Genomic DNA, 27,517 nt, shown 5'->3' on the forward strand with positions numbered 1-27,517 from the left:
AAACACAAGTTCTGTCGATACTGTGTTAGAAATAGTTCATCTTTCTCGATTTACTTCCGTTCTGGGAAATTAACTTCCGCTTAGACCTAAAAGCATGCGCAATAAAAACCGGAAGACCAAGGTTCTACCTGAAAATCGACCTGAAATTGATCTGGTCAATTCCAGTTTCCCAGAGTCCGTCCCGTACCGCTGACCGACATAGACGGACTCTGGGCTCGAGATTGCTGCCGCTTTGATGTTGTTTATTATCAGGAGCCCTGTTATTGTTTGTTTGTTTGTTTAGCTTCGAATTGAAGAGACTGCTTGTATTTAATGAATAAAGTAAAAACAGACATGACTTTAGTTATAAACCAATCAAAAGGCGAAATGCTGACCCACAATTTTCCACAAGCATTGGCGCATAGTCCTACTCTTTCTTCTAACAAGAGAATTTTTTAAAAAAATAGGCAACCTTGCAATATGCCCTGGAAAATCACTTTATAAAAATGTATGTCTGATGTGATTCACACCACATCCCACAATATGACCGAGCTGGAAGTTACCCAAGTATGATTGCCTAGCTAATCACTTTATGGTTTTTTGTTTCTTTACAGACTTCTTCAAAACAACGAAATCAGCCTTCAAAGGCAGAGATCAGTGTGTGAAATGGACCTGGCTGCGTTAAAACTGAAACAAGAGGCCTGTCAGTTCGGTCAGTTTCTAAAAGCAAATCCAGTGGAAGAATGGACTGTCTGCTCGCTTCCGAATCTTTACTTTACAGAGTTGTAACTTAATTTAAGGAAATAGAAGTCTCGTGAACTTACTTGTAAAAACAACAAAAATGTATTCTTTGTACACATTCAGAAAATTCTAAGGAGAATGTGTGTAATATGTAAATACTAGTTTATTAAAATAAGACGAGTTGTGTCAAGTTTTTCTTGTGTGTTAGAGGGTAGTGTAGTGAACCCGGGCTCTTATTCGCCGTTGAACTTTCTCGTATCTCGATTTTAATGCGATCCCGCATCCCGCCAATCTTGTGTGACATGCATGACTTACATGTAATAGCAAAGATATCGTTGACGTCACCTATTGTTATTAATGCGCCAACCAGAGAACTATTGGCTAGTAAAACAAAGAGTTCTTTTGTTTAACTTGTTGGACTTTTAAATTACAAAGACAGTGTTTGTAAACAAATTTCTTCCCTATATGATAATCAGTGTTCTTTCTCGGAATGTGTCGAGAACCCCTGCGAGTGTTTCGTAGTTTCACTTTCCAGAGCGAACTTCGCCGTGGTAAGTACAACTATCCTTGTATTGTATGGCCTTTATCTTAACCATTTTGGAATAAGCTTATACTCTATAGTACGTTTTTGATAGCCACGGCACCAATAAACCAAAGCAATATTCAATCGCAAACTTTAGATTGTTACCATTGATCGATTGAAAAGCGAAAACATGTAATTGATTATAAATTCGTGCATTATGAAGTGAGTAACGTCAAAAGCTTTCGTGATTTGGAATTAGAATGAAGCATTACAACAGACTGAGCAAAATCAGTTCTTCTTTCGCTACCTTATTTGTCTTCTGATCAAGCCGCGTCGATCGTTCTTTGACAGGAAGCTGAGAAGCACATTCGATTGATAAGTCGACAACACAATCTAAATAACTTCCAAGTTTGAGTGTATTGGACTGACCTGTTTGTATTTAACGAAGACAGAGATAGAAAAGCATGTAAAACAGTTTAGTAGAAGGCATTTCGTTGGATTCGACGGCTAGGTTGTTTTGTACAGGGTTTGAAATTTGGTCGCTTTCAATTTCAATTTCCATTTGTCTTTGTCTGGCGCTTGTCTTGCAGGGAAAGTCCCTCAGTGTTATTTCGGTTTGTCACTTTTGGTTTCACTTTTACCAGAAGATAAGGAAACGGAACACGGTAAGTTTATATATTTATCTTAGTTCAAACCGTAAGATGTTCGTGACTGATAGCTGTGCATGTATGGCCCACGTTAAATACTTAGAATTCACAGCGAGAGATTTGCATGAGTCGCGTGACTGATTTTCATTGTCGTTTTTGTTTCAACGCTAACAGTGAGTCACGCGAGACCAGGTCACGCGAATGAAAGCTCACTCAAGTTAGGGCATGCTTCACTCTTACCAGTCAGTTGTAAAGCTCTCATTTTAGCATTTACAATTTGAGGTTTTTGATGAGAAGTCTAGAATACGTGCCACGAAGAAGCGCGTTTGACTTCTGGGCTCCTTCCTTGACTCTAAGAAGTCAGCACTTAAACTCCTTTGTGCTGAAAATTTCGCTGTTTGCTTTGAACACTCCATGCATGCGCACTAGCTAACAATAATAAACCTGTTACACATGTTAGTTTATCTTTGCACGCTTTTTCTTGTAAACAAAATGATCTTCTGTAAGGTTGCAGCAAGTGCAGTGAAATGTATCAGTCAAATCGAAGGTTCAACTCCCTCCCCCCTCTCCCCCTCCCAAGAATACCACGGGCATTTGACGCCTGTGCCTTCCCGGGGAGAAGGGAATTTGATAATCGAAGTCTTCCCGGGAGTGGGGAATTTGATCCAGCCACATAGCAGGGTCTGGAAGGGTATTTACGGGGGCATATACTAAAACCGAAACAACGAAACGAAACCACCGAATCCGCCGAAACGAGCGAAACGAAACCGCCGAAACAACGGAAACGAAACCGCCGAAACGAAACCGCCGAAACGAGCGAAACGAGACGAAACGAAATCACCGAAACAAGCAAAACTTCAAGAATTCCGTCACTTACCGTACTATACACCCCGTTTAGCCTACTTTACACTCCGATTAGCCTACTATAAACCCCGGTTAGCCTACTATACACTCCGGTTAGCCTACTACTCACTCCGGTTAGCCTACGTTTCACTTAGGTTAGCCTACTATGCACTCCGGTTAGCCTTTTTACGGTAAGCTCTCAAAAATTGTAATGGGTTTTGCTTCTTTCGGTGATTTCGTCTCGTTTTGCTCGTTTCGGCCGTTTCGGTTGTTTCGGTGGTTTCGTTTCCGTCATTTCGGTGGTTTCGCTCGCTTCTCCGGGAAGCGGGATGCGCCAAAACTTAGGCACGGGATGCGGGATTTTTTTGCCTGTCTGTCGGGAATTTAGGAAATCATCCCGACCTGAATAAACATTATAGCGGAGAAAGCAAGTCGAATCAACTGACCGAGTGCTTAGTGGTGTCTCATTTTTTAAAAAAAATATAGACTGGAACAATTTTAAAGTCATCAATTGAAACTGTCCAGAAACTGACAGACGAGAGACAGCAGAGAGTTATTGTTGCAACCGGATGCCAGACAAGTGCACGTGGTTATTGGCTTTGCTCAATTGCTCAAGCTCTTCACAATTATTGTAATCTTAAAGGAGATTATACTTCAGAACAGTCGCCTCATATAACAATGTGTAACCAACTTTATTCCGCTCTGAATACAGCGCGTTAAAAGCAAACTTGAATAATTAACATAATTAACATAATTCAAACAGCCCATAAGTCCTTGCGCTAAACCACTCCAATCTGCAATTTTATTTCGCTCTGAACAAGATGTCCGCTACTTCGCGTGGTGAAGAGAATCCTTCGGATAGCACCGCCATCTCACCTCAAAGCGCGGAGCCGAAGGAAGGGGAAGGTAATGTACGTCCTGTCTCCCTCGTTCAACAGATTTTTAGTGATCCCGAAGCACTAAATTTGCTTCGGCAAGCTTTTAATAGTTCTTCTCAAGATGATGGTTTCAACGGAGCGCTCAAGGCTCCAAGTTCTGTTCCAAAATCTAACTCTGCCGGTGCGTTCAAGGCACACTCGGCCAGTGAAAATGACACCGCTACGTATACCCCGGCGACTAAAGGGCCAAGAGGGGCGGAAAACTATTCTGACGAAGTAGTTGAAATAGAGCCCGATGGTACAAACCCGGGCACTTCTCATCCTGCGGGAGAGGATGACGAAGACGATGAACTTTGCCATAGCGCTCGCTGGCAAGCAAGTGAACAGTTGTCAGCATTCTTAGGCACATTGCACAAGCCATTGTCTGCTTTTGAAAAAAAGGCTATCACAAGAAAGTACCCACGTCCAGATGTTGATTGTGTTTACACTCCAACTTTGGATTCCTATCTTCCCTCGCTTCTGCCTGGCGTAAAAACTGTCGACAAGGACAATAAGTTTTTACAGGATCGTGTGTTAGACACCATAGGCCCGGTAGCCATATTATTTGAGCATGTTTACGGCTTCCTGGCTGAAACTAAGCCAGGTGAAAACGTGATCCTCAGCTATGAGCAGATGAAGGAATTTGGAGCAATCACATCAAATGCTATACGTCTACTGGGTAATGCCTCTGCACTTTTGTCAAAGGAGCGACGCAAGGCTGTCCTTAACAAAATCAATTCAAAGGGAACTCTATCATCTCTTGCCTCCGAAGAGTTTCCACAAGCTGGCAAAAGTTTGTTTGGTGAGGGATTTGAAGCAAGAATCAAGACCAGATCAGAGACAGCAAAGACCTTGCTTTCAGCTGCTTCTGTGGGGCAGAATTCACGATCTGCTCAGTTTTTTCGAGGTCGCACCACCCCCTTCAGGAGACGAGGGAACCGCTGGGGTGGTGCCAGTCAAAGGTTTCCAAATGTCAGCAACTTCAGCCAGTTTCGGGGTTCATTCAGAGGCCGAGGCAGGGGTGCCAGAGGAGCCCTGCAGCAAATCCCTCCAGCCACCCAGTAGAGAAGCCTTTTCACTTACCACCAGGTATGATGTTACATTTAAATCCTTTAGCCGTGAATCACCTCCCCTTAGCGGGACGCCTGAAACATTGCATTTCAAACTGGGTTGTTATAAGCAAGGACCCGTGGGTCTTGGAAACTGTTCAGGGGTTTCTAGTCCCCAAAAAAGGGGGTGGCCAGAGGCCCGTAGTAAATCTCCGCCCTCTCAATCAGTTCATTCCTTACGAACATTTCAAAATGGAGGGTATTCATATGCTCAGGGATCTGTTAAGAAAAGGCGACTTTATGGTCAAGATAGACCTGAAGGATGCCTATTTCACAGTGCCAGTATGGAAGAACCACCAAAAGTTTCTGAGATTTGTTTGGAAGGAAACAATGTACGAGTTTGCCTGCCTGCCTTTCGGGCTCGCAAGTGCTCCCAGAGTCTTCACGAAACTTATGAAACCTGTAGTAGGCCTATTACGACAACTGGGCATCAGACTGATAGTCTATTTAGACGACATGCTTATAATGGCTCAGTCCCGGGACATTGCCCTCCTACATGCCTCGACTGCCCTAGATCTTTTGCAAGGGTTGGGCTTCATGATAAACTATCTAAAGTCAGTCCTAGTCCCTTCCACAAAGATGGAATTTCTAGGATTTGTGATAGACTCCCTCACCCTGTCCCTCTCACTTCCTCGGGACAAAATCAGGAAAGTAAGAAAGGAGTGTCAGACCTTACTGGACTCGCCACTGGTAACAGTGAGGCAACTAGCCAAGTTACTGGGACACTTTACCTCTACCATTCAAGCTGTCTTTCCAGGGCCCCTCCACTTCCGCCACTTGCAGAACGAGAAAAACAGGGGCTTTGGTACTTTCTCAAACATACGACTCCGCCACTCCCCTTTCCCCTCAGGCCAAAGAGGAATTGGTTTCGTGGAGGGACAACCTGGAAGCATGGAATGGAAAAGCTCTGGTTTCGGGTTCTCCAGACTGAGTAATCGAGACAGATGCTTCCCGACAAGGTTGGGGGGCATTTTGCAGCGGAGTGTCCACAGGGGGTCAGTGGTCTCAAGGGGAATCCCTTTTTCACATAAATTGCCTCGAACTTCTGGCAGGGGCATTTGCTGTCAAGACCTTTGTGAAAGGCAAAGTTCAAATGCGAGTCCGCTTGTTAATGGACAATTTAACTGCCGCCCATTACATAAACAAGATGGGGGGCACAAAATCCCCTGTTCTGGCACGTCTGGCATTAGATCTATGGGAGTGGTGCCTTCACCACAATATCCTCATCGAGGCTCAGTACTTACCAGGGGTACTAAATATTCGAGCAGACCGAGAATCTCGAGTATTTTTAGACCATCACGACTGGAAACTGGACCCCTTGGTGTTTGCAGAACTAAATCAGGTCTGGGGCCCCTTGGAGGTAGACCTGTTTGCCTCTCGGCTCTCAACTCAACTTCCACAGTTTTACAGTTGGAGACCAGACCCTTATTCAGGGGCAGTGGATGCGTTTTCCCAGGACTGGAGCAAAGTGAGGGGATATGCATTCCCTCCCTTTGCTCTAGTAGGCCGCTGCCTCAGACAGTTACTAGACCAGAATGTGTCACACCTTGTTCTAGTCACACCGGTCTGGCAGTCACAGCCGTGGTACCCTCTGCTTCTCGAGTTGTGTGTAGCACCTCCCATTCTGTTCCCTCACTACCCGGGCCTGCTGACACGACAAGGGAAAGTCCACCCCTTGTTGAACCTTCAACTAGCAGGTTGGCTACTATCCGCCAGTCATATTCAGAAGCAGGCATTTCACAACCAGCTCAAACCCTACTTGTTGCAGCCTGGAGGGATGGAACATCCAAAGCCTATGCATCAGCTTGGCGACGATGGGATAGCTGGTGTCGAGAACGGAAACTTAATTCGGTTCAAGCTTCTGTAGAGTCTGTTTTAGAGTTCCTCACTTTTGAATTTAATCTTGGGAGGGCCTATAGGACTCTTAATGTTTACCGGTCTGCCATTTCTAGTACTCACCCTAAAATTGATTCAGTTAGGGTTGGGGAACACCCCTTAGTGGTCCAACTATTAAAGGGAGCATACAATCTTAGACCACCTTTACCTCGATATTATAGTACTTGGGATGTCAGCCTTGTTGTTTCTTTTATTGATGGTTTGGGGACAAACGACTCTCTCTCTCTTAAGGATTTATCCCAGAAGCTTGGTTTTCTCCTAGCTCTTACTGCAATGGAAAGGGTATCTGAAGTTGTTTCTCATGACCTTAGGTACAGGCGCTTCATCCCTGAAGGAGTGACCTTTGCACTCCCAGATTTAACAAAGAAATCTCGGGCAGGCCAGGATCTCAAAACTTCATTTCATGCTAGTTTTGAGGAAAATCCCAACCTTTGTGTGGTTAAATGTCTTAAAGATTATGAACATCGCACTTCAGAATTTCGTCCCTTGGACCCTTCTAAGCCCAACAAGCTTTTATTATCATACATTCGCCCCCACAAGCCCATTTCAGGTGCTTCTCTCAGAGGGTTGTCCAATATACACAACCTGATACGGATCGTAAAAATCATCACTCCAATTGTACGGTTCGTACGGTTGGTACGAGTCGTGAAACAATGGGTTTACAAGTCGTACAGTTGGTGAAGTGCATTCACCAACTGTACGACTCGTAAACTATTGTTTCACGACTCGTACGAACCGTACGACTCGTACGATTCGTAGCACTGTTAGGACTCACCAAGTCTCGCTAATCATATGCACTTCACCAACCGTACGACTCGTAAACTATTGTTTCACGACTCGTACGAACCATACGACTCGTACGATTCGTAGCACTGTTAGGACACACTATGTCCCACTAATCATATGCACTTCACCAACTGTACGACTCGTAAACTATTGTTTCACGACTCGTACGAGCCGTACGACTCGTACGATTCGTAGCACTGTTCGGACCCACCAAGTCTCGCTAATCATATGCACTTCACCAACTGTACGACTCGTAAACTATTGTTTCACGACTCGTACGAACCGTACGACTCGTACGATTCGTAGCACTGTTAGGACACACTATGTCCCACTAATCATATGCACTTCACCAACTGTACGACTCGTAAACTATTGTTTCACGACTCGTACGAACCGTACGACTCGTACGATTCGTACCACTGTTCGGACCCACCAAGTCTCGCTAATCATATGCACTTCACCAACTGTACGACTCGTAAACTATTGTTTCACGACGTACGAACCGTACGATTCGTACGATTCGTAGCACTGTTCGGACCCACCAAGTCTCGCTAATCATATGCACTTCACCAACTGTACGACTCGTAAACTATTGTTTCACGACTCGTACGAACCGTACGACTCGTACGAACCGTACGATTCGTAGCACTGTTAGGACACACTATGTCCCACTAATCATATGCACTTCACCAACTGTACGACTCGTAAACTATTGTTTCACGACTCGTACGAAACGTACGACTCGTACGATTCGTACCACTGTTCGGACCCACCAAGTCTCGCTAATCATATGCACTTCACCAACTGTACGACTCGTAAACTATTGTTTCACGACTCGTACGAACCGTACGACTCGTACGATTCGTAGCACTGTTAGGACACACTATGTCCCACTAATCATATGCACTTCACCAACTGTACGACTCGTAAACTATTGTTTCACGACTCGTACGATTCGTACCACTGTTCGGACCCACCAAGTCTCGCTAATCATATGCACTTCACCAACTGTACGACTCGTAAACTATTGTTTCACGACGTACGAACCGTACGATTCGTAGCACTGTTCGGACCCACCAAGTCTCGCTAATCATATGCACTTCACCAACTGTACGACTCGTAAACTATTGTTTCACGACTCGTACGAACCGTACGACTCGTACGATTTGTAGCACTGTTAGGACACACTATGTCCCACTAATCATATGCACTTCACCAACTGTACGACTCGTAAACTATTGTTTCACGACTCGTACGAACCGTACGACTCGTACGATTCGTAGCACTGTTAGGACACACTATGTCCCACTAATCATATGCACTTCACCAACTGTACGACTCGTAAACTATTGTTTCACGACTCGTACGAACCGTACGACTCGTACGATTCGTAGCACTGTTCGGACCCACCAAGTCTCACTAATCATATGCACTTCACCAACTGTACGACTCGTAAACTATTGTTTCACGACTCGTACGAACCGTACCAACCGTACGATTCGTAGCACTGTTCGGACCTATTATGTCTCACTAATCATATGCACTTCAACAAGTGTACGACTCGTAAACTATTGTTTCGCGACTCGTACGAACCGTACCAACCGTACGATTCGTAGCACTGTTCGGACCTATTATGTCTCACTAATCATATGCACTTCAACAACTGTACGACTCGTACGAACCGTACGAACCGTACGATTCGTCTAATGGTTTTTACGATCCGTATCAGGTCGTAGATATTGGACATGGATGTTCTCTCAGTAGGTGGCTGAAGCATATTATCTCTCGGGCAGGTATTGATACAAGTATTTTTAAAGCTCACTCGGTTAGAGGAGCGTCTGCATCAGCTGCCTTTGAAAGGGGTGCTTCCCTGCAGGATATCTTAGATCTTGCTGATTGGTCAACCGACTCCACGTTCAGGCGTTTCTATTACAGGCCTAGACACAATTCTAGCATTACAAAGACATTGCTTAAGGTGCAAAGTTAACTGATTCAGTGAACATGACCCACTTTAAAAACACATTGTTATATGAGGCGACTGTTCTGAAGTATAATCACAGATTATGCTAGGGCCGCTTGCGGCCTGCAGTATAAGATGGATTATACGAAGATAAAGGAGACGAATATAACAATGTCCCTCCCGCCTCTCCCTTCTCCTAGGACATATCCTTTTGGGTCATGTTCATACCAGGTGCTTCTGATGTTTAATCCATTGTCTTCTTCTTCTGTTTGCAGGTTCTGCTGTTCCAGGATAAGTTTTACAACAGTTGTGTTCTCTTGATTTACAAGTTTGTTTACGTTTCCTGCGGTCCACTTGTGTATGCTCAATAAAATGGCAGATTGGAGTGGTTTAGCGCAAGGACTTATGGGCTGTTTGAATTATGTTAATTATGTTAATTATTCAAGTTTGCTTTTAACGCGCTGTATTCAGAGCGAAATAAAGTTGGTTACACATTGTTATATTCGTCTCCTTTATCTTCGTATAATCCATCTTATACTGCAGGCCGCAAGCGGCCCTAGCATAATCTGTGATTGTTTCCAACATTTCAACTGCTGGATATGGTATATAGTGATGCTGGTTCTATTCCTTTGAATAAGACAGTCAATATGTGCCGCCAAGCGGATCGTGATTTTGGTACTCCTGATCTAGAACGGGGTTTCCATTTTAGTGGAGGGGGACAGGGGTGCGGGTGCCCGGGAGAAAAGGGGCGGGAAGGGGGAGGAGCGAGGGCGGGAAATTTCGTAACATTTCATTCTATTTCGCAATGGACATTAAACAAACAGGAGAGAACAGCTATGGGAGGATCGGGAGGCGGAAGTAAAGGGTACGGGAGGCGGTAGGTTCAGAATCCCCTGCCCCCCCCCCCCCCCACAATTTTAGAGGCGATTCCTAGAGCGGGATATGAACACACGAAAGTTTCAACTTATTAACAGCCAGAACGGGGTATCAACAATTGACCTGTTTGTAGAACGGGGAATCGTTCATGTAGTATTCTTAAAGGCCACAAAGGCCAGCAACTCGATCTCACAAAGTAGCACTTTCACATACGCACTAAGCATAATCAAAAGCCCTCTGGGCTTAGTGTCTCGTGCCACTTTTCAGAGTTTATTTAAAAAAGAGATCGCTTTTCACGTCTATTTATTGCTTGCAAAGATATCGAAAATTGAAAAGCGTGTATGTAACATAAAAAATAAAATTCAAAGTACACTTCAGCATCTGGCCGTTGAACAGTTATAGGACTCCAATAACAGCACTGAGAAAAAGATGACAGACAGATACTTAGCTGTCGAAAAACGCTGTATTGCACTTTGGTTCACTAAGCATTCATTCTACTGTATACTTAACCTATGACTTCCATGTGCTTTCTTCACGCTGTATGAAGTATCGCTTTGGGTGCATGTTTATTCGTGACCGCTTAGCTTAGCCTGTTGTGTGATAATGACATGCGAGTGGTGATGATTTTGTTAATTCTTATAACCTCTTCTCCTGATTTAGTATTGATATTGTGAGGAGAAATTTGATTTTGGTCACTCTTGAGCCGGTCCTAATGTTTTTGTAACGCCAAAGCTACAACAGCGGCTGAAGAACGGGTAAATTACAGTCATTTTCTTCGCTATTTTCGGCCGGCCCGCGCTTAGACTCTGGCCTGCTTATTGGATGAAATCTACTGAATGAAATATTCTGCTAGGTTAAATTTTCTTTTTTTAGTAAATGCCGAAAAATGCGATCATCAGATTTTTAAAAACAAAACAGATGCTGTTTGCACTGACAGTTGCGTTTATTTTTAAGCTTTTTGTTTGTTTTTCTTAGTGATAAAAGCGATCACACGAGATTCCCACCATTCTAGTCATATTAGTCAATCAGATAATAGCTACCGTTTCGTGAGAACAATTTATGATTTTGGTCAGTACAGCAATAGGGGAAAGCATGTCTTAAACAGGATTGCGCCGTACAGAACTGTAGGTATGTCGACCGACAATATGTCAGGAAAACCTTTTTTTGCCTTTCCATTTTTGATTAGATCCGATTTCAAAGATGTAATAGACCGTAGTAGTCGAACCACATGTGTGCCCTTTACTTTAGTTTCGATTTAGTTGACTAGCTAGCTTGGGCAAGTTAGAATTGTGCTGATTAAACTAGTTCAAAACAACTTCCTTGTATACTTAACCTATGACTTTCATGTGCTTTCTTCACGCTATATGAAGTATCGCTTTGGGTGTTTATTCGTGACCGCTTAGCCTGTTGTGTGATAATGACATGCGAGTGGTGATGATTTTGTTAATTCTTATAACCTCTTCTCCTGATTTAGTATTGATATTGTGAGGAGAAATTTGATTTTGGTCACTCTTGAGCCGGTCCTAATGTTTTTGTAACGCCAAAGCTACAACAGCGGCTGAAGAACGGGTAAATTACAGTCATTTTCTTCGCTATTTTCGGCCGGCCCGCGCTTAGACTCTGGCCTGCTTATTGGATGAAATCTACTCAATAAAAAAGATTCTGCTAGGTTCTGCTAAATAGGAAACATTCGATCTTGTTTGACACGTGATTTCGCGCGAACGTACGCAATAAACAAGTAGTGTTTAACTCGCACAAAATCGTTATCAAATCTCACTTTTAAAGAGAGACTTTAACTTCTACACAGAGCTACGCTGTTTGATAACTGGTCATAACTTTAAAATGGTTGGGTATTTAATCGACTAACGATTCAAACGATTCAAACCTTTTGTTCAAACGACATGTGCTATGTGTACTTTGACATTTAATCCCGAACCGCCAACTAATTGCTTAGATTACAATCCCTCTTTAACCCCGATAAATTTTAATTGATTTTCAGTACAATCTTGTCGCAAAGGTTAGAATGTTATTTTAAGAACGTAAAATTTGTCTGTATTTTTCTTGATAACTGCTGGCTGCAGCTCAAATATATCCAAAATTGAAAAGCGTACAGCTAATTTAAAGAAAAAAAATGCGTCACATGTACGTGTATTCCTCTTTAGAGCTTCATTCATCCACTGAAAAGGCTGTTGTTGTCGTCTATAAAAGTTGTGTTATATTGTAGCGTGGAATTCACAGCAGGATATATGAACCTACATGTAGTGTCTCTTGACTCAGGTCAATCTTCGGGTCAAAAAAATACAAAACAATGTATTTTCTGCGCTTTAGATTGACATTTCTGCTCTTCAATCCTAAGAAAACTCATCAAATATAATTTCCCCCTCGACTCCAGACTGGCAGAGTATGAAACAGCACAACGCAAGATTTGAACGATCGGCTGAAATGTTCCGTGACGCCCAAACCAGGCAAATGGAACAAACAAACGCCACAGTTGACATTTTTTAAAGATTTGGCATCAAAATAATTGTCTTTATCTAATCGTTTATCTTCTGTTATTAAATTGTTGTTATTCATGCCACAAAGGTCACGCCTTTCAAAACAAATGTTCTGCAAAAGTCACGTAGCAATCATAGTATTTTTTAGGATGCTCGTTTTTTGTTCAACCTTTTTCAACGCAATTCTCCAAGGAACTTTCAACATGCCAAATGCTCGTTCCACTACAGATCGTAGCGCACCGAACTTTAGGTTTTAAACTTTCTCTGCTCCTGAGTCTGGTGTCCTCTGTCCGGGTAGAGTTTCACTAGCCAGTTCGTTAGCGGATAGGCACTAAAAGGGGCCTTATTTCTGTTCCATTTTTATTGCCTGTTGGACCACTAAAAATTTGCTCGTTTGCTGCAAGTTCAGAAAAAAACGTCATCTCTTTTTAGCGTGCCTGTATTTTTACATAATAAGCCCTTTACAATAAATACTCCTAACCTACAGTTTGATAAACCAGCGCGTTAGTTGCGACCTTTGTAAAGAAACTATTTGTTCTTTGATATGAAATTCCGGCGGCCTCAGATCACAAAGCATATGTTGACATGGCGGGAAAATTCCGCGGCCTCACAAAGCAAATGTTGACATGGCGGGAAAAATGTTGACATGGCGGGAAAATTCGGCGGCCTCAGAAAGCAAACACGCATGGAATGCACTTTTCCCCCTGTAGAATTATCTCGTGTCGTCATGACAACGTCATACGACACGAGACAAAAATCACACTCCTTCGCTTGACACGTGACCACAGTTTCCCGCGCTATGAGAGTCCCGGATGTCTATACAAACGTGCAACGCTACAGTTTAGAATGCAAATTCTTTCTAAAACAGAGTGCTAATTTGGGGACCGGCCGGCACATATAACCACCAAAAACATACCCGAATCGCCCCCTTCCCCCCCCCCCTGGGGTAAATGCCGCGGCAATCCATAAAGAAGAATTTAATGTTACACTAAGCTATAAGGGACGAAAGCACTTGTAAACCTTCACAGAGACTTTGGTTACCTGGTTATAAGAAGAAATCCTAAGGCCGGTAAAGGATTCGGAGAAAACCCGCAGGACACGATTGCTAGAGTGCAAAAGGCAAGCAGTGACATTGAGACTTCTTTCCGTGAGGACAAAAGATGCATAGCAATACCTACTTCTTACATTTATTAAATTTTGCATAAATTCGTCTTAAACTTTTTCATTTGTTTTTGAGGAAAGAAAAAACGGGATTCGGGAAAGCGACGGTAGAAAGTGCAGGACGCGGGATTCGTGTGAAAATATTCGAACGCCGAAAAAATGAACATCAAGGGCTTCAAAGCGATGTAATAATCTTTCGACTTTGGAGTCCTTTGATTTACGATCGAAGAGAGCCGGACATGAAAATCAAAAGCGGACTGTTGCCTTCAAATAGAGTTTTCTTGACTTATGAGAATGCTGAAGTCGGGTAAATGCTTCCTTTTAGTGTTGATTGTGTTTATAGTAATTGTTTGACCGATGATGTATTCCAAATCAAATACCGTTTATATTTTATTTGGTACGCATTTTCGCTCCGCGTAGGAATAACATCAATACAAAGCGACGCTCACTCAAATTACTGCATGTCATACACACAAGAAAGTCAAAAGTTTTTTGCTTCTAACGGCAAATGGTTAACTTGAATAAAAATTTTGTCTCCAAATAATCCTTGACCGTTCAAGTTTTGTTTTCTGTTCAAATTTTTGAAGTTTTGCGCAACTGAACATGACACTGCGCATGCGAGACTGAAATCTGACCCGTGTATGACTGTCTCTGATTACTGAAAATTATTTTTAAAAAAGCATCTTAGCAGTTTTGATTTTGGGATTTGATTTATAAGAAGTTCTTGAAATGCAACTATCCCTTTTGTGGACGGAAACATTTTAACCATCGCGTGTTGTATTTAAAAAACAGTGATTAAACCTCATTTATTGCCTACATTTTGTGACATTTTAACGTTGAAAAGAATTTAAAGATTTGTCAAGAGTTATCAATCTGTCAAACCTGTAGCCTGCGTAGCAGACATCTGTGTACGTTTTTTAGTGTGTTTAAAAGAGTGCGCGATCGCGAGAATGCGCGCGCTAGAAACTACGGCGTCTGCTACGCAGGCTATCAAGCCTGTGTCATTTATGAACACCAGAGAAATAGCACTTTTTTCGCATATTACCTAAAATACAATTTACCATATTTTGGTCATTTCAAATATAGTTCTATCAAAAACCATTCAAAATCTGTTCTTATGAACAAACGTGAGTATTTCGCTCGTTGGCACTTACCGATAGGTACAACTAGTACAGGTTTCACTGTAACGAAAATAAAAGATCTTAGAAGTATTTATCCTTCTTTATTATTCTTTTGCTATATTACCTCAGTCTGTGTTGTATTCACTAATAATTCTACAAATTACAGTTTTATAGTGTGCCGTCCTGTAGTGTTTTCATTTTGTCTAGATATACGAAATCGAACAATGAGCGCATTTAGAATATTCAGTTATTTTCGGCTGTAAAATAAACACAAACACATCGTTATTTTAAGTCACTATAAGATTTTTATTCTATTTTTACAAGGCTTACAGAAGGGGACGTCATGAATGACCTAGAAGACCTTTTACAAGCCATCTATATCGGCTTAGTTGTTGCTACTTTCCTTCTCAACACTAGTCGTGCTCTAAAAGCCATCGAGATATGCAAAGAATGTTTGATTTTCCTCAGTAACAAAGTACTGCAAAAAGAAGAACATTTTGTCAAACTATTTAAAGTTGGTATCTATGTAAGGATGTTCAACGCCTACTACCTTACCTTTGATTACACAAATGCAATAAAATATGGCAGAGAACTTCTTGTCATTTACCGCGAGTGTGGTGAAACAGCCGAAGAAGGGAATGTTACCATGGAACTAGCCGACATATATGAACGGCGGTGTGAATATGCCGAGGCCAGAAAACTTTATGAGAGAACGATCAATATCATGATAGAAACTGGTTACAGAGAAAGACAAGCATACGCTTATGGACAATGCGGGAACATGTCTTATCAACTTGGAGAATATGTTAAAGCCAAAAAATATCATGGAAAAGCACTTGCGATCAGTATTGAAATTGGAAACAGGCAAGGAGAAGCGTCATGCTACGGAAACTTAGGAGCTGTGTTTCAATCTCTTGGTAAATATGACAAAGCTAAAGAATATCTCGAGAAAGCACTTGCGATCAGAATTGAAATTGGTGACAGAGAAGGAGAAGCATCATCCAACGGAAACTTAGGAACTGTGTTTCAATTTCTTGGTGAATATGACAAAGCTAAAGAATATCTCGAGAAAGCACTTGCGATCAGAATTGAAATTGGTGACAGAGAAGGAGAAGCATCATCCTACGGAAACTTAGGAACTGTGTTTCAATATCTTGGTGAATATGGCAAAGCTAAAGAATATCAAGAGAAAGCACTTGCGATCAGTATTGAAATTGGTGACAGAGAAGGAGAAGCAGCAGATTACGGAAACTTAGGAACTGTGTTTCAATCTCTTGGTGAATATGACAAAGCTAAAGAATATCAAGAGAAAGCACTTGCGATCACAATTGAAATTGGTGACAGAGAAGGAGAAGCTTCATCTTACGGAAACTTAGGAACTGTGTTTCAATCTCTTGGGGAATATGACAAAGCTAAAGAATATCTCGAGAAAGCACTTGCGATCAGAATTGAAATTGGTGACAGAAAAGGAGAAGCGTCATGTTATGGAAACTTAGGAAGTGTGTTTCAATCTCTTGGTGAATATGACAAAGCTAAAGAATATCTTGAGAAAGCACTTGCGATCAGAATTGAAATTGGTGACAGAAAAGGAGAAGCGTCATGTTATGGAAACTTAGGAAGTGTGTTTCATTCGCTTGGTGAATATGAGTAGATATCTAGAGCCTGCGTGTTTGGTGGCTTTTTCTCATGGCTGAAAGGTATCTCTCTCAAGCACTTTCAGTTAGTAAAGATATTGGAGACCGTGAGAAAGAGTTTCAATTTCTTCGTAACCTAGCAATGGTAAAGTTATCCCAAGGGAAGATCGAGGAAATGTTTAACCGTCTGCTTTTGAGTATCGACAAAAGTGAGAATTTGCGCGGTTTTCTGAGAGACAACGATCAATTTAAAATATCGTTTTCAGACGTCCAGAACTCTCCCTTCAGATTTCTTAGTGCATTTTTTTGTCTTACTGGAAACCCTAACAATGCTCTTTATGTCGAAGAGTTAGCACGCGGGAGAGCCCTTACAGACTTAATGGCGACTCAGTACTCCGTTGAAAGTGAAATCTCAGCTAATCCACAATCGTGGATTGGCATTGAGAATATTATGAAGAAAGAAAGCAACTGCGTTTGTCTGTACATTTCTTATTTTAGTCAAGATGTGTTTTTGTGGATTCTCAAAACAAGTGGAGTCATTCGTTTTCGAAGAATAACAGTAAGTGAAAACATTGTTGGTGCCGGACTGGCTGATTTTTTTGATAAAAACTTCCGCAGCTTTGGTGTTTTACCCGAGGAGAGTTGCGAAGATCGATCTTTAAATGTAGTGGAGCCAAAACTGAAATCGTTCTATGAAGAGGGCCTCGGAGCTTTTCGACTTGTCGAGGAAGACGATGGAGAAGGTCCAAATTCCGAATCAAGCATTTCTTTGTGTTACAGATTGCTCATTGCTTCTGTGGCTGACTTACTTGATGAGCCAGAAATCATCATTGTTCCTGATCGGTCCTTGAACCAAGTTCCATTTGCAGCGTTAAGTGATGAAAGCGGGAAGTATTTATCAGAAACTTTCAGGATTCGCATCGTTCCTTCATTGACGACTCTCAAGCTAATCCAGGACAGTCCAGCGGACTATCACAGCCAGAGTGGTGCACTGATAGTAGGTGATCCCGTGGTTGGCCGTGTGCGTTACAGGGGACGTGTTGAGAACTTTAAACCACTGCCATGTGCAAGAAAGGAAGCAGAGATGATTGGAGAACTGCTGAGCGAACAGCCTTTGTTAGGGCAATGCGCAACTAAGCAGGCGGTACTTGAAAGGTTACATTCAGTGAGTCTGATACATTTTGCTGCACATGGAAATGCTGAAAGAGGAGAAATTGCTCTTTCCCCTCTACGCCTCACTAGCTGGATTCCACAAGAAGAAGACTACTTATTGACAATGTCTGACATTTCGAAAGCTCAACTGCGAGCTAAACTGGTGGTACTTAGCTGTTGCCACAGTGGGTGTGGTCAGATCCGAGCCGAGGGAGTTGTTGGTATCGCTCGAGCATTCTTAGGATCCGGTGCACGTTCAGTACTGGTGGCACTGTGGGCCATAGAAGACAGAGCGACAGAGCAGCTAATGCGTCACTTGTATGAGCACCTTGTTCGTGGAAAAAGCGCCAGTGAGTCTCTTCACGAGGCCATGAAGTGGATGAGAGGTAACGGCTTTGCCAAGGTTTCCGAGTGGGCACCGTTTATGCTGATTGGAGATAACGTGACATTTAAATTTGAAAAAGAAAAGCAGATTCTTTAAAAAATTTCGCATTTATAACTCAGACATAGGACTGATAAACGTTTTAACGGTTTACACGTTGGAACTTTTATCCGGTGGCGTTTTCTACGCTTTGGGGTTTTGGCGCCTGGCTTCTCGTGTGTACAAAACAGGAGCTCGAGATCAAATTAACAGTCTAAACTTTAAATAACTGTCCAAATTTCCCGCCAAAACTAAAAAGTAAATATACCTTGTAGACCATGCCGTGCATGTGTAACATCGCTAAGAAATAAAATATGAACCTTTTCTCTTAAACAACGTTTTGACTTCTTTTTGCATGTTATCCAGTTAAGTGAATAATTGTGTTAGCTCTTACTTACAATCTCGGACAAAATGGTTGAAACACTTTGCTAATTTTCACCGATTTTAGTACTACAGCTCATTTTTGTCTATCCCCCCTCCCCTATTTCAGTGTTGTCAATGTTGTCGTTTTATGGAAACAAAGCCTGGTAAATTGCAAACCGCATAAAACAACATTGAATGGGGGAGAGGGGGATAACATTTTTTTAACAAACTTGCCAGTCAGGGTCGACATTCGCTTAATATCTGTGAAATCTGTTTGTCTCAACTGGTTTAATCCGGGATTGTAGCTCTATGAAGTTAACGTCTTCCTAAATATAACTGAATAAAGACGAGTGAAGGCTTAATGTAGTAGTCTTGCCTTCCTTTTTAGTTAGTAGTTAATGGTAAGTCCTTCACGCATTGGAATTAAATCGGACAACCGCTTGAGTCGACTAGGAAAACAAATTCTCAATACATATTGTGTCCTGCCTGCCTACATAATAATAGTCGTCGCTTAAATGTGAAAATATTAAGACACTTGAACGATCGCCGAAAGAACGTTTCTGATTGCCGTATGGGGATGTAGTTTCAAGTATGAAAGGACCTGAAGTCTTGTTGATAGGACACCTCGGACCCAAACCGCTGGCTCGGTCAAATCAGCGAAATCCTGTCCTGGCTGAGCCTGTAGTTTTCAACAACGAAGTTGTCTGTCCAGACTGTTTTTGGAGTACTCGTAAGACTCGAGCTGGTTTTGGTTGGATAATGAGTATAGGATAGTTATCGAGTTTTTCGAAGATCTGCCACTTTTATAGGCTTTGCTAGAATTGGAGGCACCGTGGTCAGGTGGGTGGAGGGCGTGTCCTTTTATTGTCGGTTAGCCCTCTCCACAACCCCCAAGCCATTTCTTAGGTTACTTTCAGGCTGTGTTTAAAACGTTATTTTTTCATATAACCGCTTCGATGATATTTTACTTAAAAAAGAGAAGTAACATTAGTCCTTATGCATGTTTAAGTCAGACTTGCTAGTTTCACCACCAAGCCTCGCTTTCAAAGTGCAAACTTGTGAATATTATTATGAACGAATTCCCAAAGCAGCAAAGATGAAAAGAATACCCACGTGAAAACTGCATGAAGGTGGCGAAAGGTTGCGAATAATTTGCGTAAACGAAGCTTGGTGGTGAATTTTGAGCTTATACGTTATCACGCATAAGGCCTATTATCAGTGAAGGAAAGTACCCAAGGTTGGGTACCTAAAAATTAAATCCCCTTGACAGCTTATAAGTAGAGATCTCTTATAATTTGTTTAGCGTATTACAAATGTTTAGATAAGGCTTGTGTATTGTTCATAATATCCGGCCTTAATACATGATTATTACCAAGGGCGCAATAATTGAATAATCCTGAGATATCTCTTGAAAAGGGCCACATTTCGGACGGTTTGTAAGAGTTTCGCTAGCCATTGTTTGAAGAAGGAGAATTTCACAGCTTTGGAAAAAAGTACACTATGTTCTGATCTCAGCTGTTTATCTTCAAAGCTGCACTTGCACCGGAAGATTTTAGGGGAGAAAAATGTTTGCGAAGCCCGTCATTTGTGGAGGTTCGTCTATTTCTTTTGGAACCTTAGCTTAGTTGAAAGCTAACTACACCGGACGAATCTCGCTCAGTGATTGGCTAAGAAGTTTGGAAAACTAACAAATCACTACTAGCAAATTACTGTGAATGCATGCTGGGAATACATGATTTCCAAGATATCACACGTTGCATGGGCATCTTGTCAACATAAACACAGCAAACTAAACATGTCTTGAGTGTTTTTCGTGCAACGGTACGTTTGTCGTTATTTTCTTTAAAACAATATATAAAAATAAAATAAAAAAATACCTTTATTTATACACAATTGTGGGGCTATTTATTTCCAATCGAATTGACATTTGGAAGTGTTGGTTTATATGGGAAGGAAAATCAGAGATCCCGTCGAAAAAACCCTCGGAACAAGGACAAGAACCAACAACAAACTTAATCGTCATGTGACGATCCAGATCTAGAATTCCAACCTTGGCCACATTGGTGGGAGCCGAGAACTTTCACGACTGTGTCATCCCTGCATGCTATTAGTTTCAGTAGTAGTGATATTTAAGTGTTCAGTGTCTGACATCAGGGCACGAAAGTGCAGGGTTGAAAACTGGCCCCGAGGGTACTTTTAAGAAAAAAGCCTTAAAAGCCTGGTTTTCACTAGCGACGCAAGTACAAGCGCATGTACAGACACAAGCATAACTGCTCCTTTATACCGAGAAAACGGCCTTGACGCAAACATCTAAGCCCAAGCACACGTTTAAACAAATAGTAGTAAGCAATGAAAGGCAGTTGCATTCAAAATTCAGGATTACGACAGCTGCTAAAACATCACTATGTGGTTCCATAAAAAATCGATACCACCACACAGAGTGTCACTGGGAATTCTGATGGGGAGGGGGTCTCAAAGCCCAAAACTTTAAACAGGAGTCTAAAGTTACCTGAAAAAAATATTCCAGAGGGGTGAGTTCAAACCATAAATCACTGACTTGATAAAGATGACCTGCAGACCTGTGGCTTAACGGGGACGTGCGGGGAACATGCGGGTATGGTTTTCAGGCTTTTTTTTTGTCTTGAACGGGGTATCTTTACATGGATCAGTTTCAAACAGGATAGACTTATATGCCTGTAGAGGTGTAAATTTATACAATTTTCACTAATTCTTCCGTATTGCCGACTTAATTTGATTTCGTCATTGATAATAGCTTAATTCACGATTACAACAAAGCCAGTGAGGTACTTGTTTATGTCTTAGACGGGGGTATCAAAAATTGGCATTCTGTCTTGAACAGGGTAGGAAAATCATTGCCTAGTTCCTAGGCCTCTATTTTCGTTGCGGTCAACTCGTTTCGGGTCACGTGGTCCGAGCGAAAAAGGCCGTTCGTCCCGGATACATCACCGAAACGAGTAGTGACGTCAGTAATACCATGAAGGCCTGGGGAAAAAAGTCGTACAGGAACTAGGCAAGGAAAATCAGAGGTTCGTGTCTTCAACAGGGTCAGGGTTCAAGAGGCCGGGCTGCACCTCCCTACCCGAGATTATGTTGAGTAACTCCCCCCCCCCCCCCACCCGGGCTTTCCGCCAATCTTGTGTGGAACACTCCAGAAAATTCGTAACACTTGTTGCATGCATGACTTAATATGATAATCAGTGCACTTTCACGGAATGTGTCGAGAACCCCTGCGAGTGTTTCATAGTTTCGCTTTCCAGACCAAACTTCGCCGTGGTAAGTACAACTAACCCTGTATTATATGACCTATACCTTAACCAGTTTAGAATAAATAGTACGATTTTGATAACCGCGACATTAATTAACCGAAGGAATGTTCAATTGCAAACGGCTTTGGCCTATTCGCATTGATTGATTGAAAAGCGAAAACATGTAATCGATCAAATCGTGCATTTATATGAAGAGAGTAACTTCAAAATCTTTCGTGATTTGAAATATGAATGAAGAATTACAACAGACCGAGCAAAAACAGTTCTGTTTTCGCTCCCTTATTTGTCTTCAGATCAAGTCGGGTCGATCTTTTTATAATAGGGAGCTGAGATGCAAATTAGACAAATAAGCTTAAGTCGACAACAAAATGTAAACAACTTTTAATCGCCGGGACTGATCTGTTTGTATTTAACAAAAAAAATGGAGATAGAAAAGCTTGTAAAACATTTTAGTTGAAAGTATTTCTTTGAGTTCGATTGGTTTTTTTGTCCAGTATTTGAAATTTGGTTGTATTTGCTTGTTGTATTTCAATTTCAATTTGTATTTGTTTTTGTCTGGCGCTTGTCTTGCAGGGAAATTCCCTCAGTGTTATTTCAGTTTATCAATTTTGGTTTCACTTTAACCAGAAGATAAGGAAACTCAACACGGTAAGTTTATATCTTACTTCTAACCGTATGATGTTCGTGATTGATAGCTCTGCATTTATTAGCGCTTGTTAATTCTGAGAATTTCCACATGGATTGATTTGCATGAATGGTCATGAATCGCGTGACTGGTTTTCGTTGTTGTTTGAACGCTTACAATGAGTCACGCGAGACCAGGTCACGCGGAAAAACGTTCACTACAAGTCAGGGTCGGCCAGGGTTTTTAGGTATACAGTATACAGGGGGTTTTTTTTTTTGGTTTCCATTTTTTTTCGTTAAAAGGGGGCTTTTTTGGGTTAAAATTTTTTTTTTTTTCCCATTTTTTTTTTTTTTTTTTTTTTTGGGGGGAATTTTGGGTTTGGGTTTTTTTTAGTTTTTTTTGTTAACCCCCCCCCCCCCCCCCCCCCCACAAGTAACGTCGGTTTTACACGGGCAATTTTTATGTGGCAATTGTTATGTGACAATTTTTATCAGTGCTTGTGTAGATGAGAAAAAAGGGTCAATTTTTTTGTGACAAATGTATTTGTTGACAAGCTGGCGGGTTACCTTTTACTATGTGACAAATAAAAGTTGCTACATTAGAAATTGCTCGTCACATAATATGTGGCAAATATTGCGACAGCATATGTTGGCCCCAGTCTCCGAATAACTGTTGTGTGATCTACACGATCAAATATGTTTGTCACATAAAAAGTGCCCGTGTATGAGGAAAAAATAAAAAAAATATTTCATAACCTGAAGGTGAAAAATTATCTTGGACAGCAAAATCGTCCAAAAAAAATAACCTCAAAAGTGGGAGTTAAATGAAGTTTTGAGTTAAAATAACCCTTAAAAAGGGATTATTTTTAACCTAAAATTTTAACTCCACTTTTGGAGTTGAAACAACTCGCTGAAAATTACTGTGTACCAGTGAGTTACAAAGCTCTCATGTTAGCCCTCACAACTTGGCACTTTTGATGAAAAGTCTATAACACACGCCAAAGAGAAGTGCATTTGACTTCCGGGACTTGACTCAAAAACGTCAGTACTTAAACTCCTTGGTGCTAAAAATTTTGCCCTTTCCTGTGAACACTCCATGCATGCGCACTAGTAAGCAATATCTTTGCACACTTGTTCTTGTAAACAAGATGTTTGCAGCAAGGTTTATCTTATGCAATGTAACAGAAAGGACAGTGAACGCTGTATAAAAGGGACACCCACGGGACTCTCGCAGGTGTCCGGTTAATAGAGGTGTCCATTTCATATAGGTTTGATATACAGAAAATATGACCACAAAATATTGGGGCTTACTGACGCCTATGTCTGCGGTTCGCTTAATTCAGGTTTCACTGTTACGAAATCAAAGATCTTAGGAGCTATTTTTTCTTCTTAAAAAATTCTTGTGCTATATTGCCTTAGTCTCTGTTATATGATAAATAACATTCTAGAAATCACATTTTTTTAGTGTGCCATCCTGTATTGATTTCTTTTAGTCTAGATATACGGAAACAAACAACGAGTGAATTTGAAATACTGATTTTCTGTAAATATAGCAAAAAAACATCGTTTTTTAAGTCACTATAAAACTTGATAATTTTTATTCTATTTTCACAAGACTTACGGAAGAGGACGTCATGAATGACATAGAAGACCTTTTACAAGCCATCTCTATCGGCTTAGTTGTTGCTACTTTCCTTCTCAACACTGGTTGTGCTCTAAAAGCCATCGAGATATGCAAAGAATGTTTGATTTTCCTTAATAGTGAAGTACTGAAAAAAGAAGAACATTTTATCAAACTATTAAAACTTGGTATCTATGTAAGGATGTACAACGCCTACTACCTTATCGATGATTACACAAATGCAATACAATACAGCAGAGAACTTCTTGTCATTTACCACGAGTGTGGTGAAACAGCCGAAGAAGGGAATGTTACCATAGCACTAGCCGAATTATATGAAGGGCGGTGTGAATATGCCAAGGCAAAAGAACTTTATGAGAGAGCGATCAATATAATGATACAAACTGGTGACAGAAAACAACAAGCAGACGCTTATGGAAATTGCGGGAATATGTCTTATCGTCTTGGAGAATATGTAAAAGCTAACGAATATCTTGAGAAAGCACTTGCGATCGGAATTGAAATTGATGACAGAAATGGAGAAGCGTCATGCTACGGAAACTTAGGAACTGTGTTTCAATCTCTTGGTGAATATGACAAAGCTAAAGAATATCAGGAGAAAGCACTTGCGATCAGAATAGCCCTTTTTACAGTTCCCGGCGCCATATTGGAATAGTAACCGCGCAGACATGAAAGCGAGGCTAGAGTTGACCCGCGCCTGAGCGAGAAGAGAGATTACAGTGAGGATTTGGCAATTTGCTCGTCTTTTTTCGCGTTTTTCGAAAAATAATCGAAAGTTTCAATTCTAATATTACTCCTTCGTCATCTCCTAAGATGTAAGGAAAATATTGGACCGCTTTTGGCTGTAAAAAAGGCGAGCGAGCTTCTTACGGGTCTTCACTTGTTTTGGTTTCCCAAGGAGATCCAGCGAAGAAATCCAAGATGTAATCTGATAAAGCGCCAGCGTGGTAAGGGAAATTTCTTCGTCTTTAAAGCAAATGTTCTTTTCTCAGATCATTACAGCAAAGGATATATACACAAAACGCCTGAGTAAGCCGGTGGGATTTACGAAAGGTTTTTAATGTGCAATGTTTACAAAACTTTTGTTTACTTGTTTCTTATCACTGAAGTTGATGTTGATAATATTTTACATCAAATAATGCTCTACTGTTGACAATATTACAGTGAAATAAATATCCCAAATCAGGAAATTATTCCCAATTTTGCAAACTGTTTTTTTTTATTTTTATTTTTGAGTCTGGCATTGTATTTTTATAAGAGTAACAAATTAAGATACAAATTATTAACAAAGAGTTGCTTTTAGGTAAAGTTATGGTTATTAGCTTAGTTAAATGAAGTTTTAATATTATTTCACAGGTGAAGAGCTATCCCAGTAAACAAGGATTGTGACTGACAATCTAAACGGAGTCCCCCAGATAAAAGAAGACACAGAGAATCATCTACTCAAGAAATGGAAAGACCACAAGCAGAGGGCAAATTGTTTAAGAGTTGAAAAAAGTTTTCACAGTTGAAATGACTGCATCAGCTATTAAGTTTTGAAATAAGTCATTTATGATGGTGTTTCTAAAAAATGCTTTCATAGTTCCTGATGCTATAATAAAAAAGTACCCGCCCAATCACAATGATAAGGCTTATGTGATGCAGGAAAATGAGGACCTTGCATTATTGGTAGAAGCTTCAAAGTCTAAAACTTTTTATGATCAAATTTAAAATAAATCATTGCTATTATTTTACATGTCCAGGTACAACTGTATTCGTCCTTTATCCTTGCCTCATGATCCTGTCCTCTGTTTGGCTTAAGAATAAGGTGGGGCCCCGGGCCCCTCCCCTAGATCCGCCACTGTGTTCTCTATTTTGGAGAGAAATCGCTCATTTTTTTTTACACCAAATTCTTGTTAAGGGGCAAGAGACATTTCACCCCTGAGCCTTCCTCAGAAGGGTGCAACAAGAGAAACTCCTACCTCGATAATGGCTGAGTTTCATATGGACACTGTTCTTGTTCGTCATGAACCAGAGTTCTACCCAGCTTCATGATTAAAGTTTTAAGTACATCTACATATAAAATTCCCTTTGGCATAGTCACATAATTCATCTTAATTCCGCGAGAAAAGTGGCAATTTTTTTTTTTTTAAAACTTGTCGAAGCTCCATCAATGTTTGGAATGGTTTACCAGCAGAAGTCACAGGGCCCGGACACACGTAACATAAATGCACACTTATCCTCCAAGAAACATTTACTTTATTGTCATATTAAAAGAATTATTCATCTAAAACATAACATCAATATTTTCAAAAATACATGTTATGATGTAGGACCTATATTTTTATAGCTCCCCATTTAAAAAAAAAAACATTCAAAAATTTTGTTTATTATATAAATAGGTATTGACATAATTTCCGGTTTTAGTGAATAAGACCCATGAGTGGTCAACCCTTTACTGTTCGGGAATGAACAGCCTCAAAATTTCACCAAGTCAATACATACACATGTATATTAGAGGTGATGAAAACAACAGTAATTAAATTTGCCCTGAATTTCAACCAAATTCTCCTAACCACAACTGACGAATGCATAGAGACTAATGAGTTGAGAATATATGCATTGCTAAATTATGAGGATAAAAGACTTGACTTCTAAACTCTTCTGGAGAAATGATTCATGCTGGGTTATCACTGAGGGACCATTAAACTACCCCGGCTGTTGTGAGGCTGAACCCCAACTTTGCTTGACATTCAACCAGTTTTTTCAATGTGCATTATTTCCTTTGCAGCTCAATCAGACTAACCATCAGGTGATTTATAAAGTGCAATAATACTGCTGGTTGATGACAAAAAGGGATTCCCTTTGCTTTTGCATTTTAATTTCTTGAGTAGATGATTCTCTGTGTCTTCTTTTTACTGGGGGCTTCCTTGTAGATTGTTTCACAATCCTTGTTTACTGGAATAGCTCTTCACCTGTGAAATAATATTAAAACTTTATTTAACTAAGCTAATAACCATAACTTTACCTAAAAGAAACTCTTTGTTAATAATTAGTATCTTAATTTGTTATTCTTATAAAAATACAATGCCAGACTCAAAAATAAAAATAAAAAAACAGTTTGCAAAATTGGGAATAATTTCCTGATTTGGGATATTTATTTCACTGTAATCTTGTCAACAGTAGAGCATTATTTGATGTAAAATATTATCAACATCAACTTCAGTGATAAGAAACAAGTAAACAAAAGTTTTGTAAACATTGCACATTAAAAACCTTTCGTAAATCCCACCGGCTTACTCAGGCGTTTTGTGTATATATCCTGCTGTAATGATCTGAGAAAAGAACATTTGCTTTAAAG

The 27,517-nt window shown here is 40.8% G+C and overlaps 3 protein-coding genes across 7 annotated transcripts in view; all 3 read left to right on the forward strand.

The window, feature by feature from the left end:
• The window catches only part of LOC144641677 (uncharacterized), a 64,040-nt gene that overhangs the window by 3,038 nt on the left and 33,485 nt on the right, over window positions 1-27,517 (forward strand). For 2 of the 4 annotated variants that reach the window (XM_078500733.1, XM_078500711.1), the window contains one exon: window positions 594-844. The exons of the other annotated variants lie outside the window; for them this stretch is intronic. In XM_078500733.1, the coding sequence (XP_078356859.1) occupies window positions 594-768 (175 nt within the window). In that variant the 3' untranslated portion in view covers window positions 769-844. Of the gene's footprint in view, window positions 1-593; window positions 845-27,517 lie in introns of those variants that run through there. 4 annotated transcript variants of the gene reach the window in all.
• The window catches only part of LOC144641935 (uncharacterized), a 31,086-nt gene continuing 4,771 nt past the window's right edge, over window positions 1,203-27,517 (forward strand). The window contains exons 1-3 of one of the 2 annotated variants that reach the window (XM_078500953.1): window positions 1,203-1,271; window positions 1,834-1,908; window positions 24,162-24,791. In XM_078500953.1, coding sequence (XP_078357079.1) covers window positions 1,211-1,271; window positions 1,834-1,908; window positions 24,162-24,791 — 766 coding nt within the window. In that variant the 5' untranslated portion in view covers window positions 1,203-1,210. Of the gene's footprint in view, window positions 1,272-1,833; window positions 1,909-9,676; window positions 9,949-24,161; window positions 24,792-27,517 lie in introns of those variants that run through there. The other variant, XR_013568661.1, reaches the window with a different exon arrangement.
• On the forward strand, window positions 16,745-18,846 carry LOC144636985 (tetratricopeptide repeat protein 28-like). The gene has a single exon (XM_078496196.1). It carries the CDS (start codon window positions 16,831-16,833, stop codon window positions 18,319-18,321), a length of 1,491 nt encoding a protein of 496 aa, XP_078352322.1. The 5' UTR covers window positions 16,745-16,830; the 3' UTR covers window positions 18,322-18,846.

This window comes from Oculina patagonica, chromosome 1, assembly GCF_052425735.1.
Source record: "Oculina patagonica isolate OP01 chromosome 1, crgOcupat, whole genome shotgun sequence".
NCBI classification, from domain to species: domain Eukaryota; kingdom Metazoa; phylum Cnidaria; class Anthozoa; order Scleractinia; family Oculinidae; genus Oculina; species Oculina patagonica.

What these genes read in the sequence shown, in the direction of transcription:
- LOC144636985 (XM_078496196.1), top strand. Translation starts at nt 16,831, where the DNA reads ATGGTAAAGTTATCCCAAGGGAAGATCGAGGAAATGTTTAACCGTCTG.